The sequence below is a fragment of the Balearica regulorum genome, chromosome 2 (genome assembly GCF_011004875.1).
Source record: "Balearica regulorum gibbericeps isolate bBalReg1 chromosome 2, bBalReg1.pri, whole genome shotgun sequence".
Taxonomy (NCBI): domain Eukaryota; kingdom Metazoa; phylum Chordata; class Aves; order Gruiformes; family Gruidae; genus Balearica; species Balearica regulorum.
The window spans coordinates 46243480-46259334 of record NC_046185.1 but is presented as its reverse complement, the minus strand read 5'-3'; the positions used below and the strand labels follow the sequence as shown (position 1 = coordinate 46259334).

Genomic DNA, 15855 nt, shown 5'->3' with positions numbered 1-15855 from the left:
TTCCTCCACACCTTTCACATACTGTGTCTAATATATTATTATATATTAATACATAATATTTTAAAGTAAGAATACAACCGAACTGCAAAATTTCTCCTTAAAGAGGCCTAATAAACTGGGAGAGAGATTATCTGCAGCTGCCCCCCCGAACAATCATGTCTTGCTCTAGCAGATGAAGGAATGACATGCTGACACCTAAGCAACCTACTGGAGGATTATCAAAGACAACCTGTTATGAAGACATATCTCTTACTAATATTTAAATATTACACTATCACTATTCTCTTGCTACTGCAGACTACAGATTTTCTGCATGATATAGCACAACTATAGTAATACAACAGATTTTCTACTTTTTCTAGAAACGAGAGATTTATAAAATACATTTTACCTTAATCAGAAGTTCCAGAGCTGGGATTTTACATTTTGCTGCTCTCTCTTTTGTATAAACACTAATACAAGTTTGCTAGATAGGAACAAAAATGGAGATTATAATACTCGTAAGTAGAGAAGGGAATTCGAAGATAACAATGTATTCGTCTGCCTCTTTAACGTATCTATTCCTAACAAGTTTAGGGTTTTTAAAAAAGACTAAAACAATAAAAATATTCAGTCCTGAAAGTTGGCTTTGCTGACAACACTGCAGCACTGTCTGACATTGTAACAAATCCCAGCTCAAGCAAGGAAAGTGCAGCTTCTGGAACAAAAGGCACACTTAGCAAATTTTCTGCCTCTGTACTATCATCCCTTACAATACGTAACTACTAATTTGAGATCAGAAAGTGCAGTGGTGCAGTCAAGCATTTCTATGCAAAACAGTATTGTTCAGCAATCTAGACTCAAGGAACCTCGTTTTAGGAAGTATTGTAGTTTCCACCATTTTCTGTATTTATTGCAAAACTTTGTGAGAGACATTTTTTAAAATGAGTATTTAAAATCAACCATCACCCATAGAAACATTTAAAATACTACACTTAAACCATGAACTTAGTCTGTGCAAATAAAAATCTGTAACTGTTATTTTCAATATCAATAACTTACTTTCAAACCCAATACCTATTATGTTCTATGAAGAGAAGCTAATAAAATTAAGTCTGTAGGTGAAGAAACAATTCCACATTTCTCTGTTGTATGAATTACACTTTATGTCAATCAAGTTATTTCAGCTCTAATAAAAACACTAGAGATGGGTAAGGCAGACTGGGAGGGGTGAAGGATAGTTATGAATCTGTTATGGTGGAAGACCCACCAGAATTGTTTCAACCATTCAGCAAAGACCTTTAGAAAATAATTTTCCTTTACCCACCTTAATATTACAGGCGTAAGGATGAACTTTGTCACCAACTTTTTCCATAAAGACACAAAGAAACTTCAGTGCTTCTTCCCTGCAATCTCGAAACTGAAAAGTTAAAAAAGAAAAGTTTAGTTCCAATGTGTATAATAAAACATGCTGTTCATATAGCACTATCTCAGCATTTCTTTAGAAATTAAAGTTTACCAACTCACCTCCTCGATGCTGAGGGATCTGTGAATAAAGACGAGCAAACCATGCTCTTGGGAGAACACCAGGGACAGGTGCAGCGCTGAGGGGGGGAAGCAAACAAACCATCAGGGGGTTGGTTTCCTTTCCACAGCAGGCAGGGCTGGACACTGCTCAGCCCGGGGCCTTGTGCCTCTGAGGACGCCTTAACGTCCTGCACGGGGCTGATGCTCCTCACCAGAAAAAATCCCCACAGCTTAACGTGGGTGTTTCTGACCTCCGGCGGGCTGGGGCCCAGGCCCTGTGCCTCGGACCTCTCCGAGGGGGCCTGCCCCTGCCGCGGGAAAGCTAACCTGAGGGCACGTCGGCAGAGAGGAGGCACGCACCCAAGTATTTTTTACCAAGGGAAGTGGTTATCTGAGGCAAGAGACCATCCCTCCCCCTAAATCAGCCTCTTATGTCACGCCAGCAGCCCTCAGGTGCCGTGTTGAGAAAGAACTCGGGGGGGACGGGACAGGACCAGAGCCGCCCCGCGACCTGCTGCGCGTTCCCCCCACACTAACGAGCCTGCCCAAGCTGAGCAGTTGCTGTTTTAAAGCCACCAGCGAGGCAACGGCCGCCTCAGGCTTCGTCCAGAGGCGCTGCGCCCCCCCCCAGCCCCTGCCGCCACCCCCCGCGACCAGGCCGGGCCGGAGGGCGCACCCTGCATGCCGCCCGCCAGGCTGGTGAGGCACGTCTCCCCCAGGCTGCGGAGCAGGCTGTAGCCGTGCAGGGCGGCGCTGGCAGCATCGCCGGGCTGCAGGCAGCGGTGCAGCTGGTGCAGGTACTCCTGGACGCCGGCCATGCCGCCCCAGTCCGGCTGCGCAGGCAACGGCAGGGAGGGGGAGGGGGAGGCGGAAGGGGGGGGGGCGCGAAGAGCCCACCCCCGGCCGGATCCAACACAGCCAGCTGAGGGGGGAGACACGCCGTGGCTTCAGGACTGGCGCAGCCCGAGGCAGAAGAAACGCCTCAGCCAGACCATTCCGAGCAGAGGGGGGCGGCGCGGGCGGCGCGCCGCCTAACGGGCGGTGGCAGGGAAGAGGATTTTCGGGGCTCCTTTATGTCTCTGACCGCAGGATCGGCTCAGGACACGCACATACAGCAGCCTGTAAGCGCTGTTTCCCCCGTCCCACGGTGAATGGGCTGCTCCAACCTCCCCACGCCTCCCTGCCGCGCCGCGGGACTAGTTTTGCCGCGAAATTCAGTCGGGTCCGGGCGGTTCCACTCTGGGCTGCGGGGGGGGGGGGGGCGATGTGCCGTGGCTGAGGACAGCCTCCGTCTTGTAGCACAAGGAGTACCCTGCAGCATACTTCTGTCCCTGCTGTAGGAGCTCGAGCTGGGCGCGACCCTCACCTCGGGGGTCCGGAGGGTTCACCTCCTTCCTCCATTCCTTCTCCGCTCCCCACCCCACCCCCCCTTTCTATCTCCGTTGGGCGCTCCCGTTGCAATCGCGCCTACCCATTGGCCAGAGAGCCCGCGAGAGCGCGCGCACGGGATTTGCTTGGCGCGGAGTTTTTTGGGGTCGTTGAGGTGTGTGCGGGCGCGGGGGGGGGGGTTGAGCTCGGCGGTTTCAGCTCCGGGCTCGGCTGGTGGCGGAGCGCCCCCAGCCCGCGTTTCTCTCGTCGACCCCCCGCAGGTAGGACCGCCGCGGGAGCCGGAGCAGCACCATGTCGTCGCCCGCCTCTACCCCCAGCCGCCGCCGTGGCGGCAAGCGCGGCCGGGGCAGCAATCCCCCGACTCGTAAGTGCTTTGGTGGGAAGGGGCCGGCCTGGGGATGGGGGAAAGGCGGCCGGAGCTAGAGCCAGCCCGCGGCTCCCCGGCAGCGGTGGGGTGGGGGCTGCCAGCCGGCGGCAGCGGGCGGGTTTTGGCTGCCTGGCGGGCTCTCGCTCCGCTGTGTGCTCCTGCCGCCGGGGCCTGGCGCCGCCTGTGTGCCCGCCCGCGGTGCGCTCCCGGCCGCCGTGCCTGTACCGCGCTCCGCCTCGGGCGCTGACGCGGCGATTTAAACGCCTTCCCTGGGTCCGCTTGTGTCTTGCAGCACAAGATGCTCGGTCTCCTCCTTCGCAGAAGCGTCGGACAGACGACTCCACCTCCACCGGAGACCTGCAGCCCATGCCCACCTCTCCGCCCGCCGACGTGCAGAGCCCCAGCGCCCCCGATGCTCTCTTCTCCAGCCCCCCGCAGTTCCGCCACTCCGGTACGCCGGGGCTGGGGCACGCCGTGCCTCACGGCTGTGCTGGCTGCCGTGATGCGCCCCGGGGGGCTGCCTGGGCCGCTGTGTAGCGAGCAGCCTGGAGGATGGATCTGACTGGAAAACAGGAAAAAATGAGGGGTTTTTTGTCTGAAGTTTCTCATTTGAGTTTAGCGTAGCAATGGTACGGGAATGCGGTCGGTGTCAGGGGTGCAGGTCTGATGATGTAGCTTCAATTTATCGTGGGAGTATGTATTGGGGATTATACTTTATTCTTTCATCTGTTTCTAGAACTAATGATATAATAAAATTATTAATGCAGAAATAATTAGATTGACATAAAAAGCCTTCCTTTTATAAATAGGATTGGTTTTAATCGCAGTAGTCAGTAATTGTCATCACTTGTTTTACAGCCCCAAATACGCTGAAAAGCATGTTTCATCTAAAGTGCTAGATTCTGACTTCTTGTACTTGAACACCGAAGTAGTTTTATAATGCAGTATTGCTTTAAAACTTTCTAGCAAAGCTTTACTAGAACTTGGGATCTTTCAGAAGAGATGTTAATGAAAAGAAAAGGTCCAGGTACACGTGCAACATCTTTATTGTTTCTGTTTTAACAAAACACTGGAACTGAATGATGCTACTCATGACAGTAGAGTTAAAAGAATGATGAGACAAATGCAGAGGCTGAATTTCAAATTGCTCTAAATTTAAAATGACTTGATAATCATAAAATATATTTTTTCTTTATAGCTATTCCTCTTGACTTTGATATCAGTTCACCTCTGACTTACGGCACACCCAGCTCCAGGGTAGAAGGTACTCCACGAAGTGGTGTACGCGGAACTCCGGTCAGGCAGAGGCCGGATCTCGGGTCTGTCCGTAAAGCCAGACAAGTCGATTTACACTCGGATGGGGTAGGTAGATGTCTCTGATTTTGTATTTGACAACTTCTTTTTTTAAACAACTGTGCATATTTATGTATGCTTATTTTGTTTCCGCGCAGTCGACTGAGGATGTAGTAGCAACCGAGCAATCTCTTGGACAAAAGCTTGTTATTTGGGGAACAGATGTTAACGTAGCCTCCTGCAAAGAAAAATTCCAGGTAGGTTAACAACTTCTTTTTTTGTTGTTTTTTAAATGAAAAGCTAGTTTTATTTAAACAAATATTAGTTGAATCCAATACAAAGTAGGTGTATGTACAACTAAATTCTGTTCATCTTTCCCTTCTGTCTTCCTCTTACCTCTGACGTTCAGAGATTTCTTCAGCGTTTCATTGATCCGCTAGCTAAAGAGGATGAAGACATTGGCTTGGATCTTAATGAGCCACGCTATATGCAACGGCTTGAAGAGGTACTTGTAACACAGCGAAACTTAACTTTTCTTTTTTGATCTTGCATGCCCTCAAGCTGAAGATTTCTTTTCAAATATCTTGCAGATTAATATGATTGGGGAACCATTCCTGAATGTAAATTGTGACCATCTCAGATCATTTGATGAAAATCTTTACAGGCAACTGATCTGCTATCCTCAGGTGAGGTAGTGCACTTGTTTTCTGGCTTTCAAGTGGCCCTTTCGTATTTCTGGCTTTTAATATGTTTGTTTAAATGCAATGCTTTGTATGTTCAGTGTAATCTCTGTGGCTTCCTTATTTTACTTACCATGAAATAAGACATTTTATATTAGTTAAAACTTGATTATATATACTATAGTGCATACCTCATAAATGCAAAATGAGCTGGTAAACTGCAATGTCCAGAGTCTTGAACTTCTTTTTTCTTTTTTTTTTCTCCCTTTGCAACATTTCAATGAATAAACCTGATCTAAACAGCAAGTTTTCTGTTATGTAAGAAAATGCTCAGCTGGCATAACTTTCAGTCATTCCTGGCTGATGAGCAGCACGTAAAATGCTTCATCCAAAAATATTTTGTTGTATGATTTATTGGGTTTTTTTTGTTTTTTAAACTTTGTAAGCTGAACTGTTTCTAAAAATTTTATACAGGAAGTTATCCCAACATTTGACATGGCTGCCAATGAGATCTTTTTTGATCGTTACCCTGATTCAATATTAGAACATCAGATTCAAGTGAGGCCATATAATGCACTGAAGACTAGGAATATGAGAAGTTTAAACCCTGAAGGTAAACTTTAGATTACCATGTTAGAAAAGAATCTAAAGGATTTATGTGAATTTATTCAATGTTAACAGAGAATTACAAGAAGACTGTATACAACTGTACTTGTGGTCTATCCAGACCATTGTCTTTCGTTTATAAGTCTGTTTCAGAAGCAAATGCTTTACAGCCCAAAGTTTAGAGCAGAATAATTATCTGTAAAGGAAGTCTTTCCTGGCATTAGCTACTGATGTTCATAGTTCTGCAAGCACAAAGGATTCTTTCTTTTGTATAAATACAGTAAATTAGAATATTTGTACTACACATTTATGATTCTTTTTGCTTTGTCTTAAACAAAATACTAGCACCTAACCAAATGTCTACCTCCCACTTAAAAACTAAGCTAACATGAACTTTGAAGGTTATTTTAAATTTTAAGAATACAAAGTGATGACATGAGCCTCTATGTTTTGTAGATATCGACCAACTTATCACCATCAGCGGTATGGTCATCAGAAGCTCCCAGTTAATTCCTGAGATGCAAGAAGCATTCTTTAAATGCCAGGTTTGCGCTTTCACCACCAGAGTAGAAATCGATCGTGGCAGGATTGCTGAGCCATCAGTATGCAAGAACTGTAACACAACACACAGCATGGCACTGATTCACAATCGATCCATGTTCTCTGACAAACAGATGGTAGGTTGTGCTGAGCTGGTGGCTAAAATGAAACAGTTTCTAGTTTTTGCTCCCCCACCTCCTCCCCACTATCATCAATAGCATTAAAGTATCTTGAGACTGAATGTTTGGAAAGGGGAAAAGTGTTTCGGAACATGAAAATGGGTGAAACAACTTAGCAAAAGGGTAAATCCATACTTCAGAGAAGAAATGCATTAAAAGGATGAAGTATGTATGCATTTTAATGTTTCCATATGGAAGCCCCTTTATATAGTGTGTCCACTTGTATCTGGACTATGAGCCTTGTCTGTAACAGCATTTTAGCCGTACCATTAGCAACCAGCAGAATTCTCATTTTCACCATATCTTTTTATTAGCAATCAGTTTTGCTGTTTGGGTGGAGGTATTTTGTTCTTGAGCAGTGTTCTCGATTCAAAATGATGCTGAAGACTGTGCTAACACAAGATGTTGTATGCTCTGTGGAAAAGCTTTGCTTTTTTTGAAACTAAAACTTTAAGGTGTTTTTTGCTAGATCAAACTGCAGGAATCTCCTGAAGATATGCCAGCTGGACAGACGCCTCATACGGTTGCGCTATTTGCTCACAATGACCTTGTTGATAAAGTTCAGCCAGGTGACAGAGTTAATGTCACAGGTAAAATTTGGTTTGAGTATTTGCATTTGTCTTTTTCACTGATCTTAATTGTCTATAAACGGACCTGTTGGGATGCACCAACAAGTGCTGAGGGAGCTGGCCACTGCCTTTGCGAGGCCACTCAGTTATCTTTGAAAAATCATTGTGACTGGCTAAGGTTCTGGAAGAAAGTCAATGTCACTCCTAGGGTGAGGAGGAGACCTGGAGGACTACAGGCCAGTCAACCTCATCTTGACCCCTGGGAAGGTGATAGAGCCAATAATCCTGTAAATGTTTTCTAACTGTATGAAGGACAAGAAGGTGATTTGGCATAGCCAGCATGGTTTTACAGTGGGTAATAACCTTCTACAATGAGATGGCTGGAGCAGTGGATGTTGTTTATCTTGATTTTAGCAAGGCTTTTATCCCTGTTTCCCATAACACCCTCCTAGGCAAACTGGTGGGGTATGGGTTAGATAAGGGGACAGTGAGGTGGATTTAAAACCAGCAGAACGGCTGGGCTCAAAGCATTATGATCAGTGGCCCAAAGTCCAGCTGGAGGTTGGTCACCACAGGTGTACCCCAGGGGTCAATACTGGGGCCAAAGACTGTTTGATATCTTCACTAATGACCTGGATGATGGGACGGAGTGCACCCTCAGCAAACTTGCAGACAAAACCAAAACTGGAAGGAAGCGGTGCTTGATACAACCAGATGATTGTGCTGCTCTTTGGCCAACAGCCTCCTGGGCTTCATTAGAAGGGGTGTTGCCAGCAGGTTGATGGAGGTGATCCTTCCCCTCTGCCCAGCATCAGTGAGACCACATCTGGACGAGTACTGTGTCTGGTTCTGGGCTCCCCAGTTCAAGGGAGATACGAACATACTGGAGTGAATTCAGCAAAGGGCTGCAATGATAACTGGATACTGTGTCATATACGGAAAGGCCGAGAAAGCTGGGACTGCTCAGCCTGGAGAAGAGAAGGCTCAGGGAGATGTTACCAGTGTGTTTATAAATACCTGATTCGGGAGGGTGGAGTGGTGCCCAGTGACAGGTCATGAGGCAGTGGGCAGAAGTTGAAATACAGGAAATTCCAGTTAAACAGAACTTTTTTTACTGTTTGGGTGGTCAAACCCCAGCACAGGTTGCATGGAGAGGCTGTGTGGAGTCTCCATCCTTAGACATATTCCAAAACAGACTGGACATGGCCTTTAGCAACCTGTTCTTGGTGACTCCAGTTTGAGCTCGTGATTGGACTAGATAATCTCCAGAGGTTCCTTCTGACCTTGACAATTGAGTCATTCTGATAATGTAGGTAAGGAAGAGGCAATTCCTTAAACAGTGTGTGATGTCAGTGGTCACATAGAGTAAGGCTTAGGATACTACAACCATGTTTTATAAACCACTTTGCTTTAAAACAACTGCTGTACTGTTAGCAATCTATTATTAAACTTGGCACTTATAAAAAGGGGAGAAATGCTGACTTTAGGCATAAGAGCAGGACTCTGAAAACCACCAAGCCTTAATTTTTTTTTTTTTTCCTTTCCAAAATGCTTAAGCATTTTCCTTGTTGAGAACAGTTCTGATGGGAATGTTAAACATGTATGTACCTGCAAAAATGGTCTAGATGACTTAAATATGTTCCACTGACTTCTACATGACACTGGTACTGGGAAATAAACTGACTAAAATATTTAGGCTGTTTGGAAAAGCTTTATTTTTCAAGAGAAAATGTAAAATTTTCATGTTTTGGAATTATGTTTCTTTTAGGTATCTACAGGGCAGTCCCAATTCGAGTTAATCCAAGGGTCAGCAACGTAAAATCTGTCTATAAGACCCACATTGATGTCATACACTATCGCAAGACAGATTCAAAACGTCTGCATGGTGTTGATGAGGAAACAGAGCAAAAAATGTTTACAGAGGAACGTGTGGAAATTCTAAAAGAGCTTTCTAAAAAAAGAGACATATATGAGAGACTTTCTTCAGCATTGGCCCCAAGTATCTATGAGCATGAAGATATCAAAAAGGTAAATCAAATTCTATGTTTCTCTTGTAAGGCATGTGTTTATACACTTGTACATTTGTAATTATTCGCTATAAAAATGACTTGAGGCTTCAAATTTCAAAACTGTCTTGAGCAGTCTTAAAACTCCATGATCTTGTCAGGATGGAGTTGTTTATAAGTGTATCATAATTCTTTTCATGATGTAAAGGAGTGTTAATTAGGTGGAAGATACTGAAATGGTAGGAAGGCAACAGAACTGGGAAAACTTAATTGCAGTGTGCATCTTGGATGTTTCTCGGAGTGTTCAGATTATTGGTGATCAAAGAAAAATAAGTAGCTAAAACATAGTAAGTGCTGAAAAGAGGCATCCATAAGAGAACAGTAGCTTTAAAATGACTTGTGGTTGACCCTGACTTCTGGGATGTCAAAACAATTACTTGGAGGTATCCAAGAAGGGACTGTTCCAATAATATGTTCAACTGAGGTACTACAACTTTATCACTGCAAAACCTATAGTGAGTAGTGGTTGTCAAGGTAATGTCAGACACCAAACAATTCTCTCAAGTCTATTCTTCTGTTTTTTCTTTACAGATTTATACGTTATCGTAGTTCATAGGTTTCTGAAATGGCTAGAAGTTGAATTCAAAACCATACAACAACTTCCTGCTGAAATGGAAATACAGTAATGACAATTCCATTTCTTGCTACCTCCTCGCCATGCTAATAAGGCACATCAGGTGTAGCAGGTGGAGTTGAGGAAAGCTAGAGACCCTTTGTCAAGGGACATTCTTCAAGTTCTGACCAAAATCTGTTCACAACAGCATACAAAACTTTGATCTTTGGTACTTGGAAGTGCTTGAAACCCACATGTTTTGGAGCATCAGTACTCGGGGACCTCAAGGAAAATAAAACGGGCAGGTCATGTTTCTTATAACTACTGAACAGGTTTTACTGACATCTGCAAGTTGTTCTAAGTGAATGAGAACAGGACTAATACAGCTTGCTCCATGCCTCTGCAAGGTTTCTGTGCTGTAAGAAATTGTGCAGAGGCTTTACATGAAGTAGTGTACAGTTTTTCTTGCTTTTTCCTTGCTGTTCCAGCTGTCATAGTGAATAAAAAAAGTGATAGTGACAATCTAGCATGCATATGTTACTAGGGGGGGAAAAAATTAATACTGGGAAGTGGCGAATTTTTAAACTAGTAAATTTGAAAAGGAAAAAAAAAAATCCTCCCTGATAATTCTAGCTGATAAAATAACAAGCTATATGTTTATACTAATAATTCCAGTACTTTCAAAATACTGGTCGTTATTTTTATTTCTTTACTAACGCTGCAAGCGTACTTTTTTTTTTTTAGGAAGTATAGAGGTGAAAGTGTTGGTAAATTCCAATGAGATAAAGACCTTAAACACTTTTAATCTTTATGGGCAAGTAAAGAATTTTATTGAAGTAATGTTCTAACACAGTAAAGCAGTTTTCCTAAAAAGACAATGATGCTTGATTAGTCTTGACCAAAAAGCTGATAAAAATGGCACTTTTTTAATGATACAAAAGAGGTAATAGTACTTTGCTCCTAGATTAAACATAGCCTTATAGGCAACAGTATATTCTGGCTTCCCTGTTGTCAGCAGAATTTGTTGTCAAAATTTTGATTATAGAAGTTTGCCAATAGATTTGAAACAAATCTAATTCAAAACTAATTATAAGCTGAGTTTGTAGGACCTAGAAGTTTAACTATATGTTAGTAATTAACTAGAACTGAGGATGTCCATAAAGAATAAATCCTTTTCAAGACTTCTAAAAACAGTTTCAAGTGTTTTCTTCCATGTCTGAGTTAATTTTAGCAGTGTTTCAGTTCATTAGATGTTTTAGTTCAACAGTTGGATTTGCTCTGTTAACTATACAAGAGATGATGTTTTGATTTTTAAAGAGAATATTTTTGTAGGGTATTCTGCTGCAGCTTTTTGGAGGATCAAGAAAGGATTTTACTCACACGGGAAGAGGCAATTTTCGTGCTGAGATCAACATTCTTCTCTGTGGTGATCCTGGTACTAGTAAATCACAGCTGCTCCAGTACGTGTATAACCTGGTTCCTCGAGGCCAGTATACATCTGGCAAAGGCTCAAGTGCAGTTGGTCTTACTGCATACGTGATGAAGGATCCAGAAACGCGGCAGCTGGTTCTTCAGACGGGTGCTCTAGTACTTAGTGACAATGGCATTTGCTGTATTGATGAGTTTGACAAAATGAATGAAAGCACAAGATCAGTGCTACATGAAGTAATGGAACAACAGACTCTCTCCATTGCAAAGGTAAGTCTCTGTTTAATTCCAGGTTCTCTGCACCGAGCACGATATCTGCTAGGCTGCTGAAACCAAAACGTAACCAGAAGAACAAAGGATTACATTTTTCTGTTGTTGTCAGTGGACCAAGCCTAGATTATGTAACAACTCATTTACAAAAGAATACGGCTTTCATAGCAAACTGTAGTATTTCCAGATACTTTTGGTCTTGCTTTACTCTAGAAGGTTTTCGCAATGCAGGGTTTTTCTACTACAGAACCCATTTAGTAACACTGGTGGTCTCATGAAGTTGGGGGGAAAGAAGTTTTGGTGGCATATAGTTGCAGCTGGTTTCAGAAATGTTTTGTTTTGACAGGCTGGAATTATTTGCCAACTGAATGCTCGTACATCGATCCTAGCAGCAGCTAACCCTATAGAATCACAGTGGAATCCGAAAAAGACTACTATTGAAAATATTCAGCTTCCTCATACACTGTTGTCAAGGTACTCAGCTCCCACTTGCATGTCTCATTTTTATGAGATGTTATACTACTTCTTGTGAAAATTATTAAATATAGTAGAACAGAACAATTGCGTTCTTTGTAGTGGAGCGTAAAACTTACATAGTGGTTTTTTTAAATGCTGTTCTTGCAACTTCTATGTGAGCAGAGAACTGCCTTTTAGTATTTACATATTGACCCTGAACATAAGATCTGATGAGATCTCTAGGATCTCTTTATTTAATCCGATACTGGTTTTTTGTCTGTTGTTTCATGATCATCTCCTTGAAAAGAGTGATAACTTCAACAGAAACTCAGGATGTTTTTCTTTGCTCCATAAAACTTTGAAAGTGAAACTGATGATTAGGGAACTTGCAGCAGAGGTGGTAGAATCTAAAGCTCTGCTTCATGTTGCTCTGTAAAATCCAGTCAGGGAGTGCTAGCCTTTTGGGCCATAGCTGTTACATAGACATAGCTGTTACTAGACATAGCAATGTCTAGTGTCTGCTGATCTAAAATTTAACTATCTGCTGCAGTTGCATCTTGTGAGGAATTCCCACACTAGCTGGAAAGTTGAAGTACACTGGATATTCTGAGGACACCTACAGCTTAGATTCCAATTAAGAGCTGCTTGATTTACCCATTTAGTGACAAATGGTACCTTAGTATGGGGTGTACTAAATGAAACTAGGCTTGAGCAGCATCTCAGTTCCATCATTTCTTGGATTTAAGCTTATGAAAATATACAATGGGCTGGCTAAAAATGTCTGCCTACAGTTGAATATATTGTTTGTAAAATTATAAACCTTTTTTTTTTTTTTCAGGATTAAACCACAAGTGCTTCTTTATTTATACATACATTTATTTACTTAAGGTTTTTATATGCATAAAATAACTATATAGCTTTATGCCCTATTGCCTTCTAGGGCAGTTTCTTTAGCAGCAAGTTTGTTCTGTGTATTTGATATATGTGTGGAAGTTTTGTGTAGTTTATGTTTGGGTTTTTTGTTTGGGATTTTTTTTTAAGAAAACAAAAACTGTCAGCCTTGAACATGGGATCTGAATTTTGCAGAATGTATCAGACTTACAAGTCCACAGGATGAAAGCAAATCCACTGTGCTGTTCTGTACTTTCAGACTTCTAGAAAATTTATCTTTTCAGGTTAAAGCAAATCCTACTTAGAGTAGAATGTAACAGTCAAATAACTCCTACCTCTACTTGTTAAGTCAAAAACCCTAAACCAAACTACTTTAAATAGCAGGAAAGTATACACACTAATACTGGATTCTTACCCTGTTCAGATTTGACTTGATCTTTTTAATGTTGGATCCACGCGATGAAGCTTATGACAGACGTCTTGCTCGCCATTTGGTTTCACTGTACTACCAAAGTGAAGAAAAGATGGAGGAGGAGTACATGGACATGGCAGTATTGAGGGATTACATTGCATATGCTCGTAGCTATATAAATCCTAGGTTAAGTGAAGAAGCAAGCCAAGCCCTTATTGAGGTAAAGGAGTTGCTGTTAATAGTGTTCTGAGTCCTTACTGACTTGTCCAAAATGGCAAAATCTCCTTGTATGTATGCTTCCTATGTACGTATAGTTTTTCTGTAAGACTTCAAACGTCTCTAAAAATCACCATTTTATAAAGGTTTATAAGTACTTTATAAAGCATTTATAAAGGAAAGAGGGATCAGTATAAAAGTCATTCTGCATTCTTATCGTTAGTTTTCAAATGTGTTGGTTTTGGCTCTATCACATAAAAGCATAAAATTCTACTGAAATGAAATGTGTCAGTACAGACACAAGCACTATTATGTAAGACTAGTCATTTTTTTTTTAAGTGATTCAAAACTTGACTCATTATCATGGCTTAATTGCTTTATAAGGGAAATACATATATGTAGTGTGGTTATCCTTCATTGCAGAAGAATCGTGAAGGTATATGAGCAGGAATAGTGTTTGGAACAGCTTGCCAGAATTGCTTGTATTCTGAAATAAGAGGTGGGGTATGAAGGGGATGCTGAAAATAACAGAGGTAACAGGATTTACTGAAATATTTAATGACTCTCTTCTCAGGCATATGTGGACATGAGGAAGATCGGTAGTGGCAGGGGAATGGTTTCTGCATATCCTCGACAACTTGAGTCTCTGATCCGACTGGCAGAAGCGCATGCTAAAGTACGCTTTTCTGAGAAAGTTGAAACAATCGATGTAGAAGAAGCAAAACGCCTCCATCGGGAAGCCCTGAAACAGTCTGCTACTGATCCAAGGACCGGAATTGTGGACATATCCATTCTTACTACAGGTTTGTGTTTTCATAGTGATGAGGCTGGGATACTATCAGGCTTTTGTAATTTTGAAATGTAACTTAACCTGTCCTCCTTAGAAAATACCCTTTAGAAATAAACTTTCTTTTCATAAGGAATGAGCGCAACAGCTCGTAAACGGAAAGAAGAGTTGGCTCAAGCCTTAAGGAAGCTTATCCAGTCAAAGGGTAAAACACCGGCTTTGAAGTACCAACAGCTTTTCGACGATCTCCGAGCACAGTCTGATACAGTAAGTTTCCGGCATTGTTTTAAAACTTTAATTAATTTTAAAAGCATGGTGTTTTTCCAAATCAACATTATCTGATTCTCAAATCCCATTATGGAGGGAAAGGGAGACCCTAACTTTTTCAGCTGACGTGACCAGAAAGCCAATTCTACAGATAAATGAGCTGACTCTTTGCTGTCTCTTATGATTATTCTGCCTTCTGAAGTAGCAAACTCAGCTTCAGGGTCCCAGGCCAGATTTCAAATTGCAAAAAGAACATACTACAGCTTAAAAAAAAAAGGGTAATAAAATTGGTAAGAAATAATGCATTTTTACAGTTTTTTTAAGTATTCCCCTCCCATCTTTACTTGACTTATTTCTTTTCTTTAAGGCTGTCACTAAGGAAATGTTTGAAGAAGCGCTTCGTGCCTTGGCTGATGATGACTTCTTGACTGTGACTGGAAAGACTGTTAGACTGCTGTAAGTTAGCCATTCCTTGCAAGCCAGCTGTCACAGCTTCACTTTGCCTTACTTAAGATAGTGTCAGTCTGCAAGATCTTTGAGACTTGGGACTATGATTTTTTATGACAAGCATAGCTTTTCCTTGCAAATAAACTGTCATGGCTTTACTTCACCTTACTATATTGCCAGTCTGCAAGATTTTCAAGATTTGGGGCTATCATTTGCTATGACAAGTGTAGTGACAATTAAGTGGCACTTCTGTCAGCACAAGAGATTACAAAGGACATAAAAAATCCTTAGCTGAATAATGCTATTTACATTTTAGCTAAATGTAATTACTAGTATGTCAAGTGCCACATATTTTTATGAGGTTTTGTAGAACTTGCTAACAATGTTGTATGTATTTCAGGTTGAATTGTAAAAATTCATCTTAAGTGACTTTTTAGTAAATGCAATTTGACTCCTAGTATTTCTGTAATCTGAAATAAAGTTATTTGACTTAAAAGGGCTCTTTAGCATTCCTTTCAAGTGAAAATGAGCATATCCTGTGCTGAACACTTTTCAATCTAGAGTTTTAGGAAGCGGTCTGTGAGAGCACGAAAGGAGCTTTGCTTTTGTTGTGTGTCAAAAAAGGCAGATACAAAATTTGTTTTCAAGTACAATCTTACTACACGTTTAGGCATGACTGGATAAATTAAGTTACCCTTCAGTGTAATCTCATATAATTGGTCCTCAAAGAACAAGGTCCAGTAGCACATGAGTGGGGAGTCTTCCCTCTTTCTAGGCAGGGTAGATGCTCTCAGCCATTGCATGTCAATAGCTGCTCTTCTTTTCACAGTTGAGCTAGCAGGAAAGTTCCCCAATTCACTTCAGTGCAGACAGCACCAGGTTGAGCTCAACTGTTCACTTAGCCCTTTTAAGCTGAAATAGGTACTCCTATAT

At 42.0% G+C, this 15855-nt stretch overlaps 2 protein-coding genes across 2 annotated transcripts in view; one reads left to right on the top strand and one right to left on the bottom strand.

Annotated features, from left to right (window-relative positions):
- PRKDC (protein kinase, DNA-activated, catalytic subunit) overlaps nucleotides 1-2377 on the bottom strand; it is a 91664-nt gene extending 89287 nt beyond the window's left edge. Inside the window, exons 1-4 of the mRNA XM_075744148.1 lie at nucleotides 2183-2377; nucleotides 1507-1583; nucleotides 1307-1399; nucleotides 392-466 (exon numbers count right to left, since the gene is read on the bottom strand). Coding sequence (XP_075600263.1) covers nucleotides 392-466; nucleotides 1307-1399; nucleotides 1507-1583; nucleotides 2183-2324 — 387 coding nt within the window. The 5' untranslated portion in view covers nucleotides 2325-2377. The remainder of the gene's footprint in view (nucleotides 1-391; nucleotides 467-1306; nucleotides 1400-1506; nucleotides 1584-2182) is intronic.
- Nucleotides 2378-2906: 529 nt separating this feature from the next.
- MCM4 (minichromosome maintenance complex component 4) lies at nucleotides 2907-15418 on the top strand. Its single transcript, XM_075744141.1, has 17 exons — nucleotides 2907-3049; nucleotides 3156-3259; nucleotides 3555-3713; nucleotides 4461-4624; nucleotides 4714-4812; nucleotides 4965-5060; nucleotides 5146-5241; nucleotides 5710-5848; nucleotides 6298-6518; nucleotides 7030-7150; nucleotides 8898-9157; nucleotides 11081-11446; nucleotides 11793-11920; nucleotides 13218-13425; nucleotides 13996-14224; nucleotides 14342-14475; nucleotides 14843-15418. The coding sequence occupies exons 2-17, from the start codon at nucleotides 3187-3189 to the stop codon at nucleotides 14933-14935; spliced, it is 2586 nt and encodes an 861-aa protein (XP_075600256.1). The 5' UTR covers nucleotides 2907-3049; nucleotides 3156-3186; the 3' UTR covers nucleotides 14936-15418.
- The last annotated feature ends 437 nt before the right edge of the window (nucleotides 15419-15855 follow it).

What these genes read in the sequence shown, in the direction of transcription:
- MCM4 (XM_075744141.1), top strand. Translation starts at nt 3,187, where the DNA reads ATGTCGTCGCCCGCCTCTACCCCCAGCCGCCGCCGTGGCGGCAAGCGC. An exon ending in GAGAAGTTTAAACCCTGAAG is followed by an intron (nt 5,849 to 6,297) that starts GTAAACTTTAGA and finishes TATGTTTTGTAG; the next exon opens with ATATCGACCAACTTATCACC. An exon ending in TGTTCTCTGACAAACAGATG is followed by an intron (nt 6,519 to 7,029) that starts GTAGGTTGTGCT and finishes GTTTTTTGCTAG; the next exon opens with ATCAAACTGCAGGAATCTCC.